The sequence below is a fragment of the Balaenoptera musculus genome, chromosome 7 (assembly GCF_009873245.2).
Source record: "Balaenoptera musculus isolate JJ_BM4_2016_0621 chromosome 7, mBalMus1.pri.v3, whole genome shotgun sequence".
NCBI lineage: Eukaryota > Metazoa > Chordata > Mammalia > Artiodactyla > Balaenopteridae > Balaenoptera > Balaenoptera musculus.
In genome coordinates this window covers 74,320,454-74,345,998 of record NC_045791.1, presented here as the reverse complement: position 1 = coordinate 74,345,998, position 25,545 = coordinate 74,320,454, and the positions used below count along the sequence as shown (strand labels likewise).

Here is a 25,545-nt window from a genome sequence, read left to right as displayed (position 1 = left end):
TTCCCTCATCCTCTGTGCTCTAGTCACACTGGTCTTCCTTCAGTCTCTGAAAGGGCCATGCTGCTTCCTACCACAGGGCCTCTGGCCAGCTCTTCTATCTGGAAGGAACTCTCTCTCCTCTTCCCTCCTCCCCTCCCCAATTCCTAGTCGTCCATTTAGTCCACACACCGATTCCTTGAGGGAACTTTCTCTTATTCTCTGGCCTGGGTCATGTCCCCAGCTCATCCATTGCCTTACCACCTTCTCTTTTTCCTTTGTAGCATGTATCATAATAGTAACTAAAGAATTCACTTCATATTTGTTATTTAGTGTTTCTCTCTCTAAAATAGAAGCTCTGCAAGAAGGAAGAGGGGCTGTGTTTGTCTTGTTCGCGTATGTCTCCCAGTGCCTAGCACCTATATGATAGCATAGTAAGTGAAAATGCTAAGGTGTTATATGGATGCAAAATTGGTATTAATGTGCTTCACCGTTTTATTTGTTGCTATGGATGTTTTTTTGTTTTTTCGGTGTTTTCTTCAAGGGTGTGGTTTGGAGGAAGGAATGGCATATGTAAATTTCGAGGCCTGACACTATCATCCTCTGGCTGTACCTTCTCAGTACAGTAGTTTGTTGTGAGTGAAGAGGTACTGACTGAACTGCTTGTGTTTAGGAAACAGCATCCCCATGAAAGGGTACATGTATGTGATGGCCTTAAGGCTAAGCTCTGACGTTCGTCTAACCTCCCTTGCTCCACTCTATAAGTTTCTTTCATGATCAACTTGGGAAAGTCTATGTTCTATTATGACGAAGGCTTGTGCTGTGGAGAAGCAGATTTCCTTTACATAGGAAAGTAGCCTGTTTGTCACAAGTGAGTGTCAGTGACACGTGGATGGACCAGAACCTAGAGTTCAGCTGAAGTGGTGTATCTGACAAATGTTACAATATTTGGAAGGCAAGGAAACGTGGCTTGGAGGGCCAGAGTGGTGGGAGCATCAAGTGGGTCCAGGGCCCTGGGAGTTGAGTGGAGGTAAGGGTTAAACACTTTCCTAGACTGGGGTTGAAAACAGAGATGCTGACATTGTTGAGAAGTCTGTTGTTCATAGGCTCTCGTCATCTTTCATGCCAATAATAGGAAATAAATTCATCCTTTCTGGCTTATTTTTTCTAATCTCCTAATGGTGACTGAGGCTGCTGTGGGCCCATTGGCCACCTATTAATTAATGAGGTCATGGCATTTTCACAGTGTTATTTGGGGGAGGCAGTGTATTATAACAGGGTTTGGGCTTGGGTGTATTCAGATCTGACTTTAATCCTGGTTGTTATCACTTTCTCTCTGTGAGTCTCAGTTTCCTCATCTGTAAAATGGACCTAATAACACTATTGACCTCAGTTTTAGAGTACGGTGGCATTCATTAGAGACTATTTCTAAAGCATTTACTATGTGTTCCTGGTACATAGTAGGCATTCCGTACATGCTTGCTATAATTGTTGTTTGCTAGGACATACCTAGAAATCCACAATGATTTGTCCTAAGACCTGGCTGGGTTTGCATGTCCAGAAGAGGCCTGGACAGGGTTGGGGTGGTTCTGGAGTGACAAGCTTGCTGTGTTCACTCAGTCTATTCCAGAATCAGCCCAAAGTTCTGTGGACCTTTGAAGTTTCATGGCAAACTATGTCTGGGTTAAGGGAACAGTGGAGAGGAAATTGCAGCCACCAAATGTACCATGGAGCTTAAATCTAGTCTGCCCCACTTCACAGCAAAAGCACGTGACAACGGAGGACATCTCATCTTGCTTTCTTGGAAGTTTTGCTGGAAAGAGATGGTCTTGTAGCCTTTGATTGTACTCATACATTCAACCAGCACTTAAAAATTGCAATGATGGCACTGGGTGGGTGAAGAGCTTTACGAGGCCCCTCTCCCCATTGAAGAACAACACATCTGAACTGGAGATTCTCACACCACGACCGCTTCCTAGAATAAGACAGGAGTACCAGCTAAATTGGCGATTGTGTCTATTTTTGCATTAAAAGTAGGGTCTGAAGATAACTACTGATAACCACATTTGGCGATTTTCATGAAAGCTATATGCTATATGAAAAAGTTTTAGTCCTTTTTTACAGTTTGAAACCACAAGTCCACAAACTGTATTCTGGATTGGCTAGGATACTATTTCAGTCACTTAAATTAAGGCTGTATCTGATGAATGGTAACAATAAATTAGAGTTTCCCAGATAGTGGCCACTCCATTCTGAGCAAATCAAACAGAAAAACTCCCTCTCTGTGATAACAGTCAGCTTGTTGACATCAGCCCACTGTGTGTGTGAGAGTGTGTGTGTACACGCATAACTTTTTCTTTGGAATTCTCCCATGGAAAAGCAAAGGAAGGAAGCTGAGGGGAGGATGGGGCGATTGTGCATCCTGTGCTTTACAGGGGCGTGGCCACAACTGCCTCAGCCTCGGGGACACTGATACGTGATTTTTTTTTTCACTTCGGATGCCTGAACAGTGATAAGTCTTGATGCAAGGCAGGGGCGGCTCTCAGTGTTGTTTACAGCTGGACAGGAGTCTCCTGGTAGCAGCCTGCCCGAGTCCCACTCAGTATTTCACTGCTAGAACTTTGGGGAAGGGGGAGAGCAACGGAAGCATCTGAAGCGGACCTGCAGAGCTCCCCCCGCCGCATTAGGATCTCAGACCCTCTTTGACTTCAGTTCGGGCCACTCTTATGAATGAAATTGCCAAGTGGGTAGGCCAGGTGCATGGTTTGAAGGAGAATGAAATGTTTCTTCATGCTGCTTCCTAAATCTGGTTTGAAATGATGGATTCTGCCCTGGCAAAGGCAGAGAGGAACTCTTTGGGATTTTATGAGGTAAGGTATTAGAAAGTTCTGTGAAATGAATTCCACTCTCATATGATTTCTGTGTCCAACTGTTTGGGATTTACAGTTGTCTCTGCCTTTCTTTTTGAAAAATTCTTAATGCTGTCCCCTCCCAGCTTGGTTAGGGACCATTATTAACAAATTCTGTAGTGCATTCATCACATTTAGTCATTTGACATCTCAACATAGGAGATCAGTTCTGGGATTAAAGCTTTTGTAAAACGTTTACAAATAAATATGCAGTCCCCTCACTGAATTTCTAGAGTCCCACTGGTTTTAGAGGAATTATTTTACTGTGAAGTTAAGTACAGGTTCTACCTACAAGAATGCTTTTGAAAATGGCATTAGACTGAGTCCAAAGAGATTTCATGACAGGTCATCTGCCTTTGGAATAATAATGTTTTTGATGGATTTTAAAACTCTTCTCTCAGGGAATGAGGTGTTAAAACAGATTTATTTATAATGTAACATTTTTTGTGGACAGTATTCATTCATAGGGATTCACATTCTAGAGACTAATGATTTAACAACAATCTTACAACAAAACTTTAACTCAAGATTAAAACCATGTTTTTAAAAATTATTTTCTTGTGGAAACTGTGGCAAACTGGCCCAGTCTTCTGTAGACCTTATAAATCTGCTTCAATTAATTGTTTAAAAACTGGGATGAATGCAGGGCAAAATTTCAGTTCTATTTTAATTTTTTCAAATTAGTGTTTTTGAATGAAAAAAAAATTTTTTTTTTTGGGCTGTAGGCCAAAAATCGTTCTCAAGGGGGATGGGGATGTTATTTTTTATTGTCATAAAGCATATAATTGGCATTTAGTGCCTGGGAGCTGGGGATGCCTAACCATTCCTATAATGTACTGGACAGACTCTTACAAAGAATTATCTGCTAGAATGCCAGGAGCATTCTTATTGAGAAACATTGATACATGCTCAGTTTAATGAAAAGGAAGTTGATGATTTAGTAGAGATTCAGGTGAGCAGTCTAATCTCTGGGAAGGTTATCCATCTTCTGATCAAGACATTTTGGGGAAGGACCCAAGGGAGTAGCCACTTGGCAAAATTATTCTTTAGAATCAGTAGCAATAACTGTTCCAGAAAGAGATTGCTCCCACATATTTCTAATTAATATTTTCATAACTAGTTTGGATTAGCTCCAACAAGTATCTGGTTCATTTCTGGTTCATTTCAATAAGGGCAACCTCCTTTTATTTTTTTTTTTTAAACTTTGGGATTTATTTATTTATGGCTGTGTTGGGTCTTCGTTTCTGCGCGAGGGCTCTCTCCAGTTGCGGCAAGTGGGGGCCACTCTTCATCGCGGCGCGCGGGCCTCTCATTATCGCGGCCTCTCTTGTTGCGGAGCACAGGCTCCAGACACGCAGGCTCAGTAGTTGTGGCTCACGGGCCTAGTTGCTCCGCGGCATGTGGGATCTTCCCAGACCAGGGCTCGAACCCGTGTCCCCTGCATTGGCAGGCAGATTCTCAACCACTGCGCCACCAGGGAAGCCTGGCAACCTCCTTCTTTAAATAAAGTTATCTATTACAGTTTCCAGTCCTTATTATATGAGCTCATTAAGATCAAAGGAGTAATTTACCCTGAACCAAAGGATGATTTGGTACTAAACTTATATTTTATAATGGTACATTTCTCAGAATCTTCAGTTATCATGTGCAATGTAAAAGTAACATCCTGGAAGATATAGAGGTTGCTTTTAAACTTCACTTAGTATTAGAAGGAATTACCTATGAGTGAGAGCTTAGTGTATGCATGGTATTTAAAAAAATAGAGGAAAGAAAGGAGGATATATAGTCAAAACATTATAATTCGTGATAACTTTTTATACACAGTGCTGTGTCAGAGATTCCCAAGTTGAAACTGTATTCAAAGTCTTGGATTTATTGTGTAGGGAGATGAGGGCACCTCTGCCTGACTCTTTATTAAGCCAGGCTTAAAGCTCATTGACAGAACTTTCAGCTTTGAGTGACCCTCCGTCCAAGAACTGGGCAGTATACAGATACTCTGTGTGGGAGACTGTGCTACATGGCATAGTACATGGCATAATGTACAATTACTGTGCATACGGCCTGCACTTTTGCTGCCTGGTCGTTTGGCATCCATTGCTTAAGAAAGCAGTCTCCAAAAAGATAAAAATAACTATGCTTTTGTTTTAATTTATTTATGAAAAATCAGAATAAGACAATGTCTTTAAAGGAAATAAATTAAAAAATTTAAAAGGAAAGAAGTTGAGGAATTGTGCTTTTGAGTTTTAAAAACATAGCACTCTTTAAAAAGGATGAAATAAACACCTACACATGTATAATAGCTCCTAATATGAACCAGGTTCACATCCTGTACACATGTCCTCCTCACAGCTTTCTGAGCTAGGAGTGCCATTATCATTTTATAGAATAAAGAAATGGAGTCTTTGCAGTTTTAAGACTTGCCCAAGGTCATAAATTCTGTAAATGGGAAAAATGGAATTTAAACTCAGGCCTGCTGTTTCTTGAAGTTCTGGGATCTTAGCATCACACAGCAGCCACAGCCTGGTAACACCATTATCAAGCAGTATACTACTTCCATTGCACCTGTAATAAATGATGTGTACCTAAAAACAAAAGCCATACTACACCATCTACAAGCTGGCCCTGCCTGTCTCTCTGATCTCATCTTCTCCCACTCTTGGCCTCATCCTTCACTCTGCATCACTTTGTTGTTCCTAGGAACACAGTGGGCTTGTCTTGTTTCAGGGTCCTTGCATTTTCACAAATCTCCCAGTGGAAAGCAGTCTCACTTCATTCAAGGCCCTGTTCAAATGTTTCCCTCATCAACCGACATAAAATAGTACTCTCCCACCACCCTCTCTCCCCCTCCTGCTCCCTGGCTGTCTTTCTTCAACCCATGTCACCACCACCTGACATTACGTTGTCTCTACTACACTACCTGACACATACATTATTTTGTGTCTGATTATTCATCGCTTTTCCCATTGGACCAAAATCTCCATAAGGAGAGGGACTTTCCCTCTCTTATTCCCCCTAGGATCCCTGTCACTTAGAATATGGCCTGGCAGAGAGGGGATGCTCAGTAAATATTTGTTGAATTAATTTTAAGTGATTTTCATTTCCATCATCACTTCTGTAATTGTTTTCTTTCTGTTTTTAGGCCTTAAAGTCTTCCTTCTAACTCTTGTTAGCCTGTCATCACCTTGCCCCACATGATGGACCTTTAGAAAAAGATCTTTTACCTACTCTCTCTCATGAAATTTCTTTAGCAATATGAAGTCTTGTTCTGATCTGTCAGCTTTGGTACCAGGAAGGGGATTGAGGCATTTTAGTGTCATTGTTATAGAATATTCATAAAGGGCCTAATAGAGAATCATGTGCCAAGGTGTTTACCAAGCTACCATGTGCTGACCATACTTGACCCTTTGAAAGAGCTGAGGCTTACATTCTCATTGTTAAAGTGTAATCGCTGGAGGAAATATAGCCATGCAAACTGTGATGGGGAAAATTATGTTCTGACAGCAACGTGTACTTCATGAAGACATTGGAAATTTTTAAGCCTCAAATTTTATAAAGATCACCGAATTCCTGCTGATATTTCTAACATGAAATTGGCTAAAACTATTACCAGTTGCATATTCTGTTTTCACAATGATATTTATTATAAATTTTTAGAGTAGCCAAATTAAATAGATTGTTTGATATAAGTAAACTTTTAATAAATTTTTCATTTGAGGTTTTATCAAAGAATTTGAGTTTCCTGTGTTCTATATAGGACAGTATTCAGTTGGGGAAAAAGTAAATGTTAATTTAGAAATGCTCTGAAAGTCTTCATCAGGAAAAAACTTGTTTAAGATGTTTCAAAGGCCTTTACCAGAAACTGGTTATGCGATCTTAAGGAAGCTAGTTCATCTTTTTGTGCATTGGTGTGATGTACTATAAGCTATAAACAAAGTTGAATGTCAGCTCAGCATAGCAATGTGATTGAATTAATTAGAAATTCTTGTTATAAAGATTGAGAGTTTAAATAAATTGATCTTGTTAAGTTAGTCTAATAAAGCTTAGTGTGGAATTTGCAATATTGTCCTTGTTTTTCTCTATTTTGAACAGGACAGAGATCTCTTTAAAAAGGCTTTATGCGTTCCTTGGTGAGAATTTTATTTTCCTCCTTTGTATATTTTAACAATATAATACTGGTATTCAGTTAATGCCATATCATCATAATTAAAAGAAGATATGACAACATCTTTTGTTCAACCAAATATGAGCACCTACTATGTGCCAGGTATTGTTCTAGTTACTTGAGATACATCAGTGAACAGAATAGACAAAAGTCCTTGACCTCTTGGAGTTTACATTCTGGAGAGAAAGACAATATACAAGAAGTATAAGTAGATTATATAGTATGTTAGATGGTGATAGGGTTATAGAAAAGAAATTGAGCGGAGTAAGATAGTCCAGGAATGCTGGAGACAGTCAGGGTAGTTTTAAACCAGGCAGTCAGGGTAGATTTCATTGAGACAGTGATATGAAAACAAAAAAGAAAAATAATTTAAGGAGAGGATTGATGCATAAGGATATATTGGGGGAAAGTTTCAGACAGTTGAACCCTGAGGCAGAATCCTGACCAGAACTTTGAGGATATTGTAAAGGAGGAAAAAAACTTTATTCTCTTAGGTTTGGCTACTGGCCCTGCAAATCAGACTGACAAAAGACAGATTAACAGGAAAAAGGGGATACAAATTTTAATAGATGTTAAAAATTTTATTTCTACTTGCATGAAGCCTTCTTGTATATAAAATGAAGACCCAAAGAAGTGGTTAAACTCAGGGGCTTATATGCTACTTTAACAAAGGACAATAAATTGTGGAGAAGTAACTAGACAAAGGAAGGGGGGTTGGCTTCTGTGGGTGGCAAATTGTGGGAAGGTAAATATATGGGGGAAACTAATGGAAGATAGGGGTTGTTCAGGAAGGTTTGTTACGCAGACTGAAGTTGGTTCCTTCTCCATTGATGAATAGTGATTAAGAGTCATCTTACTCTTCCTGGTATGGGAGAGGGAGACACCTTTACAGATGGAAATTTATGTCTTGCTTTTAGACATAAAGGGGGAGAGCAGGGGGCTGGTTGCTTTCAGCTCAAAGTGGCATATTTTGGCCTGGCATACTCTTAACTCCCTTCATTACCAAGGAGTCCAGTGCAGCTGGAGTGGAGCAAGCGGGGAGGCGGAGAGGGTAGGGAAAGATGAGGTCAGAGCTCTAATTTTTTGGGGGGTGGGGAAGGGGGCTGCCAGATCCTGTAGGGCACTATTAACCTCCAAAAAGACTTTGAATTTTACTCTGAAAGAAACAGGGATCCAATGAACAAGAGGTAAGACATTTTCAATATGTAAACATTACCTATGTTTAAAGTGAATTCTTATGTAAACCCTCTCTGACTGAAACCCTTGAGAGGTATTTGCTAAAATGAAGCCAAGTGTTTCTTCTCACTGGTCTGTTGGTGGTTCCCCCCTTGTCAAATGAGTGTTTAATTGACTAGTTTAGGATCAGGTATTTTATACAGGAAGTTGCTTAGCAGGGCCTCCTGCCTCTGCCTAGCACGTCTGGAGGTCTGAATGTTGAGGAGACCCCTCAGGGGTGTGGTTAGGACTTGGCTATAAGTTATGTCACCCAGCCTGGATCTACTGAAGCATATAACATTCTTCAGATTGGGCTGCACCACCCCTGGTGAGGCCTCCCATAGAGGAGACAACAATAGCACACCTCTCTCATACAGCGGTGTGAGTGACACTGAATCAGTATATGCGCCTCACTCCCCCCAGCCCCCCTCGCCAGCTCCCTTCTTAGCAGGGCACACGCCCTTCAGTGCAAATATCCCCAAGGCCAGACTTTACCGACTTGCCAGAGGGTCTTCTCAGCCTCTGTTGCTTTTTCTGTCCTGTAATGTGCCAGTGTCTTTTTCTCTCATCTCCGGCACATTATAATCAGCAAACCTTTCTGGTATCTATCAATATAAGAAAATATTCTAGTGGCAGTGGGCGCATTCTCATTTGATAGCATGGTGTCATCACTGCAATCCCTAAATATGTCGGATACTCACACTCCTTTTTTTTCCATCCAGGGAGGGTGTCAGTGTACAGAATTGGGCATCTAGGGACATTGGGTTAAAAACAAATGCCAAGTGTGCCAATTCATGAAGTTTGTGCGTGAATGCTCATAGCACTTAATAAGATTGGTGCTCTGTTTGGTACAATCAGTGGTAAAGGGTCACCCCCTCACCCACCTGCAATGTAGTTCAGATCTCAGCCATTGTCAGAGTTTTGCTCTCCCATAACTTGCCTAGTGGGATTCCATAACTTGCCTAGCACATGCAGGTGAATTTGCAAAGTTTTAACAGTCAGGCAGCCCCTGTGAAGATGTGTTTTTGCCCAGGTCTAGAATGATCATTTTGATTCAAATTGTAGCTTAGGATTGCTCTAAATCCCAAATCCTAGACAAGGCATCTAATTTCTGAGTGTAGCTGGAAGAAAGCCAGGCCTCTTTATGATCCAACCTCAGGACATGGGTATATTCAATTTTTATCCAAAAAGTAATTTAAAATCAAGTTAGATGTTTATGCCATTTTTCAAGAAAATGTAGGGAGGAATTACTTTAAAGCAAAAGAACATTTGTAAACATCATTTTTCATCTGTCACGGTCTGTCACATGGCATCTTTCTTACAAAATTTCTTATCTTTTTTCAACTCCCCTAGGTTGACTGATAGAATAGTGAGGACTTTGAATACCTTTTTTGTTTCTATTTTATCTCCAGTACTGTATGGAGGTTTTGGAAATATTAATATAGACATAGAAACATTTCCAAATCCCAATTATTTTGGATATGTTTAATATGTCTGGCCATGTCTCCTGTATATGCCTATTCACAGGACATTTCTGCAATCCAAAAGTCATGTACAGAAAAAAAATTAATCTTTAAAAGATTATTTTCACACTGATCTCTGTGTGTGAAATATTACAAGGAAGGAAGAGTTTGATGCATAAAAGACGTTATGCTTACGTTATTTTAGGTTTTTGTGGCATTTTAAAAAGAATTCATTTATTTTTAAAAATTACTCCTTACAATCATATTGTAAGTTAATATAATTAATCCTATTTTTCCAAGTAAGAAAATGATAATGTCATGGCACCTAGAGAACAACAGTAACTTTTACCACTGAATTCAGCTCTAAATATGTCACTTGTTTGTTGCTTCTGATGACCATTTATGGAACCAAAAAATGAACCTTGGGAGACAAAACAATATGTCTAGAGAATAGCGAAGCAAAGGAATGGATGGGATACCTTAATGACTGGCTTAAATGTGTAGACCTCTGAAAGGATATCTCCATATGCATCTCCCAAAGACACTCAAACTTGAGAGATCCAGAGCCATAGTCATTATACATGGTCACAGGGAATGCTAATCATTCCCCTTCGGTTCTCCTTTAACACTTTATAAAGTATGCACACCTCTATCATAGCACTTTTAACATTGCATTGTACCTTATATGCCAGTCTTCTCCTACTGTACTGCCAACTCCTTATGGCAGGAAATGGATGTTCCTGACCTTCATAAGACAGTCAATAAATGCCATTCAAATGAAAGAAGGAAGGGAGGGAAGGAGGGAGGAAGGAAGGAAAGGAACAAGCTAGCAAATGAGAGGGACAGTGGTCAATGAGATGTGCATGGTCCACAGCATTGCTATGATTGCTCAGTTTCCCTGGAAATTACCATGGAACAGATTTTTTCCATGTGAGGTGTTTGTAGTACCTGTATCAGAATCACCTGGTTGGGGTGCTTCCTAAAATTCAAATTCCTGCATCCCGACTCAAACCTACCGAATCAAAATCAGCATTTTTGAAGGAGCCCCCAGGATATTCATTGTGAGCAATGGAGTTGGGCAATCGTTGCCCCAGAGGATCAGTTAGCTAAAGGGGAAGGGAGCCAATGATGATTTGTGACCCTACTGAATGTGCAGGAGATGTTGGTAAATCTGCTTATATAGAGATTTTGTTTAAGACCCCAAGGTAAAATCATGTGGTTCTCATTAAGGGAAGAGGACTATTTCTCACCTAATTAACCAAATTTCTGAGAAAGTTCTCTGAGCTACTATACTCTGCAGTTAACAGAAGAGAGTTAGTTCTGTGTGGTGTAATCTTATATCCCTACTCCTTTACTTCTGGGTCCGAACACTTTGTTTCTCCCTTGGAGAAGCAGACTTAACATAAGTAATTCCAGTATTAAAAAACACTTAATTGGAATAGCCCTAGAAGAGTACAGTTGATGCTTGAAGAACATGGGTTTGAACTGCTCAGGTCCACTTGTACACGGATTTTTTTCAATAGTAAATACTACGGTACCATGTGATCCATGGTTGGTTGAATCGCAGATGCGGAAACTGCCCGCGGGTAAGGAGGAACCCCATCCATATGCAGAGGGCTGACTATAAGTTGTATGTCGAGTTTTTACTTCAGAGAGGGGCGGTGTGCCTAACCCCTGCCTTTGTTCAAGGGTCAACTGTAATTTTAAAAAACACTAAATGAAATCATTTTCGGAAAGTATCATGGATTGCTAAAATAAGGCAAGAGTAAAGATTTTTTAAAGTTTTCTTGATCATGTTCCCACAATATTCACAAACAGGAATGAAAATTATATTAGAAGGATTTTAGGGCTTTTTGGGTGTGTGCTTTGCCTTTTTATTTACAGAACATGTACTGCCAACTAGATTTACAAGAGAACAAAGAATATGTAAGAGACATGAGTGGACAAGCTTCATATAAACCCTGCCAAACAAAATTAGATTTAGAAAAGGTATTTAGGTACATGAATTAAACATCTTCAATGTTTCTTTTTGTAATTATATTCCAGCTAGAAAGTTACCTACGTATCTAGAACATACACTCCTAGAATACAGACTCCATTGTAACTATAACAGATATTTTAATCTTAGTAAGAAGGGAAATAAAAATGTGGATGGGAAAGGGGGCAAGGAAGGCAATGGTCAAAGAGCAAAAGCAGACAAATATGTCTCATGGAAGCTGACATGTTTCTCGGTTGAGAGGAAGAAGCTAAAGGTCAAGGTGAGAGAAGGTGACTGATGGAAGGGTTTGAGTCAAGGGCACCACCATAATGGAGGGTAAAACCCTGGACAAGAAAGCAAGAAATACATGTGGGTTCAGAAAAGATGGCAGTAGGGAGAGGGAGAAACCAGGGAAATGGGGCTTGATGTCCTCCATGTTCTAGATGCCATAGTGTGTGTGGTACCCTGCTGTAAGTCAGAGGGTGGAAATTAGAGGATGTGAGGACAGTGAGACAGATTTGAATAGCTCTTAAGAGAAATGGGGAAGGGAAGTGGCCAAGTGTAAATGGAAAAATTGATAATTGGCTTTAAAGACCAATGACATTTCTTTGATCTATCAGAATCTTTATTCAGTTAAAGGAAGAAATAGATGTATAATTATGTCTATACGATACATGTAGGGAATTTAGAAGCCTTTCTTTGGTGTACTGTTTTTATACTCAGTTATTTTTCTTATTTGGAGTGGGGGCATTTTAAAAAGATTGAGTCATCTAATACAGATGTTAAATGAGGGTGAAGAAAAACAACTTACACAATCTGGGAAAAAATATTCTGTCCTCCAATATCCATAAAAAATAGACCTGAGCAGAGAAATGCTGTCACTGAAAAGTTGTTCTTGGGCTAGCCTAGAATGGATTGCAACCTAAATGAAGGTGTTAACCTACTTAAGGAAAAAAGGTTTAGTCTGAAGGACAAGTTAAAATTGGTCTTCTTGAAACAAAGACAAGGGATGAGTCATTCTAGGTATTTTTTAGAATGGTGCCACCGAGGCTGGTCAGAGCTCTGCTGGCTCGCGTCAGTAGGAGCTGGAGCTGTGGGGGAGACTGTGAGAGCCGCCACAAAATAATTTGAACTCTATGCCACCACACTGGTTTATTTCTAAGGATTTTACATTTTCAGTTAAGAATAGCTGCCACTCAGTAGCAGGAGTGCTAGTATCTGTCAGGGATGATGAATTTTCAGAAACATAATCTCATTGGAGAAAGATTTCCATCTAGAATAACCAGAATATTAACCAACTTGGGTAACTTCTAAATGACAGACACTATGCTTGGTGGGGAATAAGACCTTCCCCATGAAGGTTTACAGATTTGTTTCTTGCTATGGCATCTGGGCTTAAAAAAAAAATCAGAACAGACCCATCAAGCTTCTGCTCTGGGCCTGTTCATCCTAATTCTGACCCATTTCTCATCATATATGCGACATTTGAGTTCCCTATGGGCCTGAATACTCATGGTACATTTTCGACATTTTGCTTCAAGGGGCTAGCCTTTATTTCTTTAAATATCATATATTTAATCAAATGGAGTTGTCCACATAGCCTATGAACCAATGATAGGAGTAAAAGTCAGAGATACATGTTTTATCCCAACCCACACGAGCTGGTGGGTGAACCGAACCTGTAACTCTAGGTCTCTTTCTTGGTGAGGGGTCTGGGGAGGAAGCACCCATAGCTCATCCTCCCTTATTTCCAACTTCTGAGACCAAGGATAGATATTCGTGCAGTGCAGTATTTCTACCTCAAAGTGAATATAACTGGCAAAGGAAAGGTTATTAGTGGCCTTTCTTGGGACAGGAGATGCTGGCACTGGTTCTCTGTCAAAATTCTCCTCCAGGGAACATGTAAGGGGTTGTGTCAAGCCTCAGGCATCACTTCTGTGTGGAGCTCAGTCCTCTCACGATATCTCCTCATCCCATTACCCCCACCCCCTCCTATTTCTGCTCCTTAGTGCCCCATCTTCTCAGGGTCATTATGTCAGAAGTGTGTACTTGGTTTGACTTAACTGATGGCTTGGGGAGAAAAAGTTTAGTAATAGCAGAAGTGCAAACCCTCTTACAGAGAGGTCACACTTTAACAAATACAAATTTATTAATGTTGCTTGTTATCATTGTGATCCTAATGCATGCTCCTTAAAATGAGATTTGATGTTGCCTCATCTTTCCTGAGGCCTCAAGAGGAAAGTGACACAACAGTATTTTCAGAAAATGTCCCATGTGCATAGCCGTGTTTTTTAAAAAAAGCATTTTGAACAGCTGGACACCTTCTACTCCCTGTGTCTGTGTTCTGTTCCCTGCAGGGTCCAGCACCTTGCATGTGAGCAACAGCTAATACAATACATTTGTTTGTGAAAACATGAGAGTCCCTGTCCCTATGCCAGCAGCTCTGCCCAGTATGTTTTAGAAAGGAAGAAACTACCTTTGTTGTCTAACCTGGAGAAGTGATGCCATCTCAGCGATTCTGGGTCAAGTCAGGCATGATGCATCTAAATCACTGAGTGTTTTTTTTTTTTTTAAGTCATGTTCCTTGCTTTTTTTTAAATTTTATTTATTTATTTATTTTTATTTATGGCCGCTTTGGGTCTTCGTTTCCGCGCGAGGGCTCTCTCCAGCTGCGGCAAGCGGGGGCCACTCCTCATGGCGGTGCGCGGGCCTCTCACTATCGCGGCCTCCCCTGTTGCGGAGCACAGGCTCCAGACGCGCAGGCTCAGTAGTTGTGGCTCACGGGCCCAGCCGCTCCGCGGCATGTGGGATCCTCCCAGACCAGGGTTCGAACCCGTGTCCCCTGCATCGGCAGGCAGATTCTCAACCACTGCGCCACCAGGGAAGCCCCTCACTGAGTGATTTTTAGGATGGTAGTTGTGTCTATTAGGAATTGTGTTCAGCTGCAAGTAACAGAAACCCAACCACAGGAGCTTAAGTAAATAGGAATTTATTTTTGCCTCGGTAGCAAAAAGCCTGAAGGCCATTCAGGGCTCAAAGGATCATCATGGATGCTTCCAGCTTCTTTCTCTGCCATTCTTAGTATGTGGCGCTCATCTAAGGAGAGGGGAGGGGGGAGAACAAAAAGATTATTGAGTCTGTCCTTTTATCAATCAGAAAAATAACAGCTTTCCCAGAAGTCCCAACCACTAGAATTCTACTACGTCTCACTGGCCACATGCCACCCTTAGCTGCAAGGGATTCTGGAGAGGCATCTATTTTTAACTGAGCACATTGTTACCTTGGACAGAATTGGGGTTCAGTTGACAAGGAAGAGGATCAAGGGATAGGCAGTGAGCAGGATCTGCCCTGAGGAGCCACATGACATCTTTCAAATCCAGTTTTAGGTGATTGTCTGAGTGCCTTCTAAATATCAGTGTTGTGGTTCTATTTTTGTGATGGAATGGAGCGGATCGCCTTGCGTTGTTTATCTACGAGGGGAGGTGATGCCCTGAGTCAGTTATGCCTTTCCATTCTTACAAGAACAGTGGCTGCTTCTTGGCCTTTTCACAATAAAGAATCTTTGACTTATACTGTGCTGATTACAGATAGCAGGAAAGGACCATTCCTCCCAAACTTCTTTGACTTCTCAATGTGATGAAACCAGTGGGCCCCAAGGACAACCACTGGATTGAAATCCAGTGGAACTGGATTATCCGACCCCCTCACCTGGCCCACTTTCTGTTTCTTTTATGCTCATAAGAAGTGTGGTTTTTCTTCTCAGGACTATTCCCTTGGGCTTGGGACCTTTTCTCTCCTCTCTCTTATTTTAGTGGATCTCTTACTTCACCCTGTTGGCTTAACTCCAGCTCTCAGTTAAAGTGTATCCCTAATCTTCCCTCCTGGGAAAGGGATTTGGGGAAGCAAATAAGGTACATCTGATTTTAAGAGCCAGTATCTCTGCACACATTTTTGTGTACCTATAAAACTCTGAATGGTCTCTTTTTCATGTTTTTAGTTTCATTTCCTATTCCAGGGCCCTAGGACAGAACTTCAAACTAGTGTGATGTGAGCAAGTTAAAGAATGTGAATCCCTTCCGCCTTCAGGGTGGGGCAGAGCCTGGGGCAGCCAGAGCACCCCTACTATAATCTTCAGTTGTAAGTGTCTCTTTCATGTGCTCCAGTGTGTCCTACAAATATTACCATCTTCTTAGTGCCATGAGGTCAGAGAGCCTGGAGAATGCTACTTTCAGGCTGTTCTTTGGATCTGTTCTTTCTGTCCTTCTTCCTCTTTCCTTTTCTTGTATTGACTCAAGGTCTACTGCTACCGACCTTTTGTAAACGATTGTCCTAGCCAACCTGATAACTTAGTTGGTGTCTCCTGAACACTGTCCATGGCCAACCTGTGCTGTGTCTTGACTCAGTTTCATAGCTCAATGTCCCTTTGTTTCATCCCATCTTGATTCTGTTATATTCTACCAGCTTTGCTCTTCCTTTTCTTTTTTTTTTTTTTTTTAATTTAACATCTTTATTGGAGTATAATTGTTCTACAGTGGTGTGTTAGTTTCTGCTTTATAACAAAGTGAATCAGCCATACATATACATATGTCCCCATAACTCCTCCCTCTTGCATCTCCCTCCCACCCTCCCTACCCAACCCCTCTAGGTGGTCACAAAGCACCGAGCTGATCTCCCTGTGCTATGCGGCTGCTTCCCACTAGCTATCTATTTTACATTTGGTAGTGTATATATGTCCATGCCACTCTCTCACTTCGTCCCAGCTTACCCTTCCCCCTCCCCATGTCCTCAAGTCCATTCTCTACGTCTGCATCTTTATTTCTGTCCTGCCCCTAGGTTCTTTAGAACCTTTTTTTTTTTTCCAGATTCCATATATATGTGTTAGCATACGGTATTTGTTTTTCTCTTTCTGACTTACTTCACTCTGTATGACAGACTCTAGGTCCATCTACCTCATTACAAATAACTCAATTTCGTTTCTTTTTATGGCTGAGTAATATTCCATTGTATATATGTGCCACATCTTCTTTATCCATTCATCTGTTGATGGACACTTAGGTTGCTTCCATGTCCTGGCTATTCTAAATAGAGCTGCAATTAACATTGTGGTACATGACTCTTTTTGAATTATGATTTTCTTAGGGTATATGCCCAGTAGTGGGATTGCTGGGTCATATGGTAGTTCTATTTTTAGTTTTTTAAGGAACCTCCATACTGTTCTCCATAGTGGCTGTATCAATTTACATTCCCACCAACAGTGCAAGAGGGTTCCCTTTTCTCCACACCCTCTCCAGCATTTATTGTTTGTAGATTTTTTGATGATGGCCCTTCTGACTGGTGTGAGGTGATACCTCATTGTAGTTTTGATTTGCATTTCTCTAATGATTAGTGACATTGAGCGTCCTTTCATGTGTTTGTTGGCGATCTGTATATCTTCTTTGGAGAAATGTCTGTTTAGGTCTTCTGCCCATTTTTGGATTGGGATGTTTGTTTTTTTGATATTGAGCTGCGTGAGCTGTTTGTAAATTTTGGAGATTAATCCTTTGTCAGTTGCTTCGTTTGCAAATATTTTCTCCCATTCTGAGGGTTGTCTTTTCGTCTTGTTTATGGTTTCCTTTGCTGTGCAAAAGCTTTGAAGTTTCATTAGGTCCCATTTGTTTATTTTTGTTTTTATTTCCGGTTCTCTAGGAGGTGGGTCAAATAGGATCTTGCTGTGATTTATGTCATAGAGTGTTCTGCCTATGTTTTCCTCTAAGAGTTTTATAGTGTCTGGCCTTACTCTTCCTTTTCTTTTGATAAAGGATTTTATAGATGGGAGCTCACCCAGCCCCTTTCTTATATATCATCTTATTGCTGGTTGACGAGCAGTCGTACCCTTTGTTCTTTGCAGTTTTGTCTTTTGGCAACAGTGACCAACCTGGCCAAGCCTGGACGTGCCATCTCCTTTCCACCTTCCCACCCTCCTCCCCAATTCTCCTGTATAAATGCAAGTGTAGAAATTCAGGGTAATCTGCTGGGAAGAAGTAAGTCATTAACAATAGTGTTCATTAATATTTCCCCTATATTTTTTTTCCATTTATTTTAGAATTTGTATTAGTCTTTGAGCTAAGGAAAGACAAAGAGGTTATAATTAAGATTAAAAAGTGTTTCTTTGGTTTTTTCAGATGAGAATTCTCCAGCCAACTTCTGGGATTCTAAAAACAGGGGTGTAACTGGAACACAAAAAGGACAAATTGTATGGAGAATTGAGCCTGGGCCCTATTTCATGGAGCGTAAGTAACTAAGTGTGAAATATAAGTTTGTGATTGAACATTGCAGAAGTATGCAGAAATCTATGGAGTCTTTCCTGAATTTTATTGTAAAGGTTTTGGGCTCTGGTTTATTCATGTATGCCATGTTGCCCCAAACTGGAAAATATATTGTTTTGGAAAATACTCATTAGAGAATGTTCATATAATTTGGAAAACTTGTGTGTGTAAAATGTACCTGATGAATGTATGGTATATAAATTATGTATGGTTATTTTAATACTTTACACATTTTTATATACCCTTATATCTTATTTATAATTAATATTATATTAATTACAAGGAGCAGAAAGAATAATTCAAGATTTCAGTTAATCTAAGAATTTTATTTGCCCATAGAATACTTCACTATTATTTTTCCCAGCAGCAGAATAAGTTTTGCATTTGGGTCTTGGTCTTTCCAAGTGTAGATGAGATAGTGTGGGGCACACTGCCATAGAGGTCATTTACTAGGAATCAGAAATTGACTGCAAATAACCATTACCCAGTTGATCTGATTTATATTGATACTTACTTATAAATACAAATGCTTATGTATAGTACTTATATATAGTATTATTTATATAAATGATTTACTAGTTGGTCCAGGTTAACTTCTACATTTACAGAATTTATTTTTCCTTAATGTAGAAAAAAATGAGCTCTTTAAAATTCTTCTGAGCGCTTTAGCTCTGTGTAAGAATTAAATTTTCTATAGGCAAGGGATTTAATATAAGAAAGAGAGTGTGTGGATACTGGTACTTAAGAATGGTAGTTATTAAACCATAAAATATAAAGTAAGTTTGATTAAATGGAAATCTGATGTAAGCATGTCTTTTTTGAAGCATGTAAAACTTCTATAATATAAAAAGTCATTTTAAAAGATTAACATCTATTATTTTGAATTGCCATGAAAGACACCAGATAATTTCTTTGACCATCCTTACTTGTAGGTCAGCATTTCATAGTTTTCTTGAATCCCACTTCTGTCCTCTAAAGACTGTCTTTTTTTTTCATAGTTCAATTTCTGGCTAGATTTTCTCCTTACATGGAATGTAGTTTTTAAGGGAAAATGCTCATGATATAACAATAAGCGGGAAGCAGATACATACAGCATAATCCCAGCTAATACAGCATGTAGGAAAAAGTCTGGAAGGAGATTTGCCAAAATGTGAACAAGGGTTGTATCTGGGAGGTGAGATTATGGGTGATTTGTTTTTATTGCCTATTTCTACTTCTCTTTACTTTCCAACATTGGTCCAGCTGCCATTACTAAGTAATGAGAAAAATAAGTGATAAAAGAATCTGGTGAAAATGGAATGGGAAATAGCTGGGTTTACTTTCAGTGTAATTCCTCCTTTGAAAAGATCCCAGGGCTTAAGAGGATGATCTAGCTGAGAAGTATTGCCAACTGAACTTCAGGGAAAAAGGCAAAACAACCTTCCTGTTTGCTTTAAAATGCTGAAGACGGCTAGGAATGGTTGCCTGTTGATGGAGTGCACAGATTCACATTATGGGGCTCATGTGAACACCTGGGAAGAAGTCAGTACCACACACTGCTATAATTTGTAACATTATGTATAAAAAACCCATTTACAGAGTATCCCACTTGACATGATTGATTTTCTTTCTCCGTGAAGTATGAATTAGAGATTCATAATGTCCTGGCTGATTAGGGTATAGTAAATATCTCTGGCATGACACAATTTTTTCTTTACATCTCAGTCTTAGTATTTAACAGAAATGGGCTTGATATTGAAGCTAGGAATTGGGAATGCTTTTGCTTTTCTCCTCTAATTTAGCATTTCCACCTTAATTCTTCACACACAAAATTGGGGGTATTGTGTAGCACGGTTGTAAAACTGGAAATATTTAGTAATGCATTTTTAAGGACTGAGAAAAGTTGTATAAGTTAAAGTGCAAGACAGTGAATAGGAATTACAGAAAGATTTGGCTTTAGAATAAGTTTATCTTCATTCATCAGAATGGGATCTCCCCCAACACACATCCCTATCCTTTCAAAATCCATTCATTGTAAAAACGTCAGGTGGTGTTTATATCAGTGCTTAGAAGTGTAGTCTGTGTCTCTAAGATCTCTTAGACATCAATTTTTTTACCCCATGTCTGGCTAGAGCAGACCTAAGGGGACTTCCCAGCATAATGAAGTTTTGCTTGAATCTCTGGAGATGATGGTGTGAAACAAAAAAATCGGGATTGGGGGGATGGGTTAAAAACTTCTATGTTTTCAGCCTCTGATCTTGAAAACTTATGACATTTAAAAATTTTTGCTTTCATCTTCAGAGAGAAAATTTATCTTTAGCTAATCAGAAGTCCAAGCAAAGTAAATTCTCTGAAAATTGACCTGAGTTCATGGGCAAACCTGGATTTGAGCACTATTTAACCTGTTTCTGAAAGTAAAGATGGCTTTGGTTTATCTGAATAAACTCCAGAGGAGGCAGGAGGCCCAGACTTATATTACTATGGGACCTACTGGAATGAATTTGAAGGACAAAGACAGGTTTAATTCTGAGTAAATGACCTTCCTAGACATTGGAGAGGAGGATCAGCTTCATCTGCACTTACTTGTCATAGGACTGTCACAGTTCCTCAAATGAGCTTATGCTTGCAGAAAATGAATGGGTCACCTGGGCAATATGTATTCTTGAGTTTTGAAATGTAAGAGGTTTCAGAAATTGTCTTGGCATGCTAGGATATCTATTTTATTCTACATAGTCTTTCATAGACTATGGTCATTCATTCATTCATTCAGACCTGCTTTTTGTCCTTCCTTCATTTCTTCTACTCATCTGTCCATCTATGTCCCCAACCATCGTGAAGTATTTAGCTAAGTGTCAACTTTGTGCCAGGCAGTATTTGAGAACTCACTGATTCCTGGATCAGTGAATAAGCTTAGAAATAGTCAGCTTCATTGCTGTTTACTGAACTGCTTTGTGATCATTAATGATAATAACAGGACATTGCCATTTGTATGAATTATATAGTGCTTTCACATACCTTACCTGTCTCAGCCCTAGGAAGTGGACAGGATTAGGAAACTGCATAGCAGAGGTGCATGTGGCTTGTGTAAGTGAGAGCCTCATCTCTGATTGGCGCTCAGGTTAGCGTGCTTTCTAAGATACGGTGCCGTGCCCAAACAGAACCTTTGTGGGTGACTTTTTATTGGGTGGGGGGAAAGGGGTGGCCTCAGCCTCTTATTTGTACTGTCAGAGCCCCTGCTCTAACCTCCATTCATAAGCCCCTTCCCACCAACATCAGAAGGGCCTTTTTGCCCCTTAGATGGAGGTTTGGTGCTTTTCATTCTCTGCCAGCATACTTTACGTTTTATTGCCTATTTCTACTTCTCTTTACTTTCCAACATTGGTCCAGCTGCCATTACTAAGTAATGAGAAAAACAAGGTCCAGTTACTTCTCTAATCCTATTAGGTTCTTCCACATTATACTGATATTGTCTGTCTTTGATTTTCAAGATTGTTTTTCTGAGTTTTAGCAGGGGAGGGCCTGGCCCTTTCAGGTTGCATTGGCCCTTGTTAAAGAGAAGACAACCTGCGGTACTGTATAAACAGGTGAGCACGTCCCTAGAAATGTGGGTAAATTTCCTCAAAAGCATGAGAATTAGAATGTGTTTACTCTTTCCCAACTTGTGGCCTCTGAATAAAAGAGCTTATCAGTAGGAATCATAATATTAAGAATATAATAAAGGCATAAAGGCAGTGGTTAAAATCATGTTTTCGAATAAATTCCTATTAGCTTGATTTTTTTTTAGATTATTCTATTTTAATGAAACAGAAATGATTAAAGGAAGAAGAACATTTCCATTCCGTCCATCTTTACGGTTCAAAATAGTCAACTTCTAAAACTTGAGGAAAATCCAGATTTTCTAAATAGGAGCAAGCTATTAACTACTACCTAAGTGAATCTTGTAGCTATTTAAGGTGATGGATGGTGTTTCAAAGATCCCAGTCTTTGAAACAAAACGATTTCTTGCAGGGAGTGGCCTGTAGAACCTTTTTCCGAGAGGGCTTGGAATCTTATACCAGTGCCTAGAATTAATGTAGCTGAGTTGAGATTGCTTTTTCAAAATAAATTTTGAACAGATAATAGATGAAAAGAGTATAATGTTAAAAAGACACAAAAATGAAAGTAAGTTATCTCCCCAACTTCATGCCCCAGTCACCAGTTTCCCCTCTCTGAAGGCAATCAGTTTTACCAGTTTCATGTGATCGTTCTAGAAGTATTTTATTCATATACAAACACGGAAATATTTTCTTCCTTTAGGCAGATGGTAGAATGATTGCTTTAAAATGCAATGTCAGAATGACACAATTACAGAAACCCCTTTACTTGGGAACAAGTTTAAGTTCTTTCTACCTTCCCGGTCACCCCCAACAAGTACAAAGTGCCGTCTTTGGACAGTGGTCACCCCCCCATCTGTGGTGGACGTGGAGCTGGCACGCTCTTGCTCTGGGGGACCTCTTCATTTGTGTTTAATGGAAGCTGGTAAGTTAAAATTTTAAAAATAAAAGCCTTTCTATGTCTTATCAGCATTTAAATAGAGGCAGCTAAATCTTTTAGTAACTCTATAAACGAAAGTGTCCAGAAGATTATTGAAAGGGGCCAAAATATATTTCTGTGATTCATGACTGGCTTCAGCTGTTCAGAAGGGACCTGAGAGAGAGAAGATGCCACTCGGCAATGCTTTCTTCCTTCCGGGAGCTGGCCCAGACTGTAGGTCCTTCTAGGTTAAGGTGGGAGGCCTCACCCTTCTCCTGGTTCACTGCCTCTAAGGCAACATTTTTTTTATTGAGGTATAATGGATTTACAATGTTGTACCAATCTCAACTCTACAGCAAAGTGACTCAGTTATACACATATAGACATTCTTTTTTTATATTCTTTTCCATTATGGTTTATCCCAGGATATTGAATAGAGTTCCCTGTGCTATACAGTAGGACCTTGTTGTTTTTCCATTCTAAATGTAATAGTGTGCATCTACCAACCCCAAACTCCCAGCCCATCCCTCTGCCTTCCCCCCTCCCTCTTGGCAACCACAAGTCTGTTCTCTATGAGTCCGTTTCTGTTTTGTAGATAGGTTCATTTGTGCCATATTTTAGATTCCACATATAAGTGATATCGTATGGTATTTGTCTTTCTCTTTCTGGCTTCACTTAGTATGATAAGCTCTAGTTGCATCCATGTTGCTGCAAATGGCATTATTGCATTCTTTTTTACAGTTGAGTAGTATTCCATTGTATATATGTACCACATCTTCTTTATCCATTCACCTGTCGATGGACATTTAGGTTGTTTCCATGTTTTGGCTATTGTGAACAGTGCTGCTGTGAACATAGGGGTGCATGTATCTTTTTGAATTATAGTTTTGTCTGGGTATATTCCCAGTAAGGCAACATGTTTTTATAAGCGGTTGCTTTGGAGAAAATGCTCTTCTTTTTTTATAATCCAAAGGAATAGTTATATGTATTCCCCCTCCATAATTTGAGGCCTAATTAGCTGCCACATCAGGCTGTGGAGAAACCGTTGTCAGGTAGAATGCTCCTTAGTCCGTATCCTTCATCTTTCCTGCCTGTGAGCAGGGCTGGCCCTATGGCCAGTGCCTCCTCCCTTATCTGATGCTCCATCATCATGCCCACATTTGCTTTCACCTGTTCTCGTATCTGTTTCTCAGCAATAGCTTTCTGGTCTCCTCTTACAGTTAGAGTTTAAAATTGTAGCTAAAATAGAAGCATGAATACCAACTTCTCTTTTCCGCCCTTTTGAGTAGTCTTCCCAGTTACCTCTTCTCATAACTAAAATGTTCAGGGACATTAATCAAAATTCTGCTCTCTCTTCTCTCTCTTCCTCAGAGGGGATGTTGCTTAGTTACACCATTCTTTAAAATCTTGAGTGACCTTCTAAAACACTAAATGATATGTGAAGATGAAACCTCCCACTCAGCATGAAACATTCCTCTATTTTAGGGGCAGAAGTCTCCACTGGTGTCCTCCTGAGCAGTCGAGGTGCAAGCAACTAGTTCTGTCTGGTACTGGGTTTTTCTCTCTGGTGACCAGGACCAGCCTATGCATTTGGTTTTGTAACTGGTGATCTGTGTAAGTCCCCTTGGCTTTACACTGAATCTTAAAGCATTGTGAAACTGTCAGCTCTGCGGGCTTTTTTTGTTTTGTTTTCTTAAAATTAATTAATTTATTAATTAATTAATTTATTTATTTTTGGCTGTGTTGGGTCTTCGTTTCTGTGCGAGGTCTTTCTCTAGTTGCGGCGAGTGGGGGCCACTCTTCATCGCGGTGCGCGGACCTCTCACTATTGCGGCCTCTCTTGTTGCGGAGCACAGGCTCCAGACACACAGGCTCAGTAGTTGTGGCTCACGGGCCTAGTCGCTCCGCGGCATGTGGGCTCGACCAGGGCTCGAACCCGTGTCCCCTGCATTAGCAGGCAGATTCTCAACCACTGTGCCACCAGGGAAGCCCCAGCTCTGCGGTTTTTGGTGATCATGTCCACAAAATCTGCTGTCCACAATGAGAATGAGTTTATCTTATAGTTTCAGGGATTCTAATTTATCACGGGGGTTGGAGATTTTTGTTTTAGCAAGAAGTAAAGTAACAGTCAGAACGGGTCAGCTAGCAAAGCTGGTCTGGCTAGCAGCATCTACAGATAAAAATAAGCAGACACTTTTTGGGGTCTGTTTGTTTCCTAGTCTTTTACCTCGCTGACTATTAAAACATTAGAAAAGAGGAGGTGGCATCCTAACTTGAGAGGGAGTTCGGGGAAGATGTCTTGTAAAAATGCACTTCTCTTTATTGAAAAACAAGCTGCTCACTGACTGGCCATTGGCTGGGTCTGTGAGGCACTGCTGCAGGCAGATTCACAGACTGCTGGTTCCCGGCATGTAGAACGTGATACTAATGAGCTCATGCCCGCAGAATTCAGTCCTCCCACCTGTCACTGAGCTTGTTCTGCTTTGACAGGCCTTGTGCATGTTACTTAGCTTTGTCCTTGCAGAATACATGCTATTGGTCTTGAAGGAAAGCAAGTGGGACAGTGGTTTACTCAGATCTATAGTTATTACATTTCCATAATCACCAAAAACCTGTGTTAGTGCTCACTCAAGTCACTTATGTCGGGCTCCAGGGGATTCATAGTAAAGCTAGAATTGCTGCCAAGGTCGTCTTGCTGGTCCTCAAGCCAGCATGCTCATTCCTGCTTCCCTGTTTTTGCCACTACTCACTCCTAACTCTCTCCAACCCCGTTTTTCTCAGCTGAACGTTTGAGTTCTGTTTGTTCCATGAGACCTTTCTGACTCCACTGTGCCCTCACGTGGAATATTTTCCACGATCTCCACGTTTCTACCTGGCACTCTGCCTCTTCAGTGCTTCTCTTCTGGATTTTGTCATCTTAACAGCTGTACTGTAAAACACCTGCTAGACCAGAAACCTCTCTCTGATTCCCTTGCGCTGTCTAGCATAGTGCTGGGCGTGGTAAAAATCTTTCACTTCATGAGGCCAACTATGTTGTGAATCACTG

General features: G+C 40.3%; 1 protein-coding gene across 3 annotated transcripts in view; it reads left to right on the top strand.

Moving 5' to 3' along the window:
- The window catches only part of HECW2 (HECT, C2 and WW domain containing E3 ubiquitin protein ligase 2), a 415,256-nt gene that overhangs the window by 230,054 nt on the left and 159,657 nt on the right, over positions 1 to 25,545 (top strand). For all 3 annotated transcript variants that reach the window (XM_036857486.1, XM_036857485.1, XM_036857484.1), the window contains exon 3: positions 17,865 to 17,972. In XM_036857486.1, coding sequence (XP_036713381.1) covers positions 17,865 to 17,972 — 108 coding nt within the window. The remainder of the gene's footprint in view (positions 1 to 17,864; positions 17,973 to 25,545) is intronic.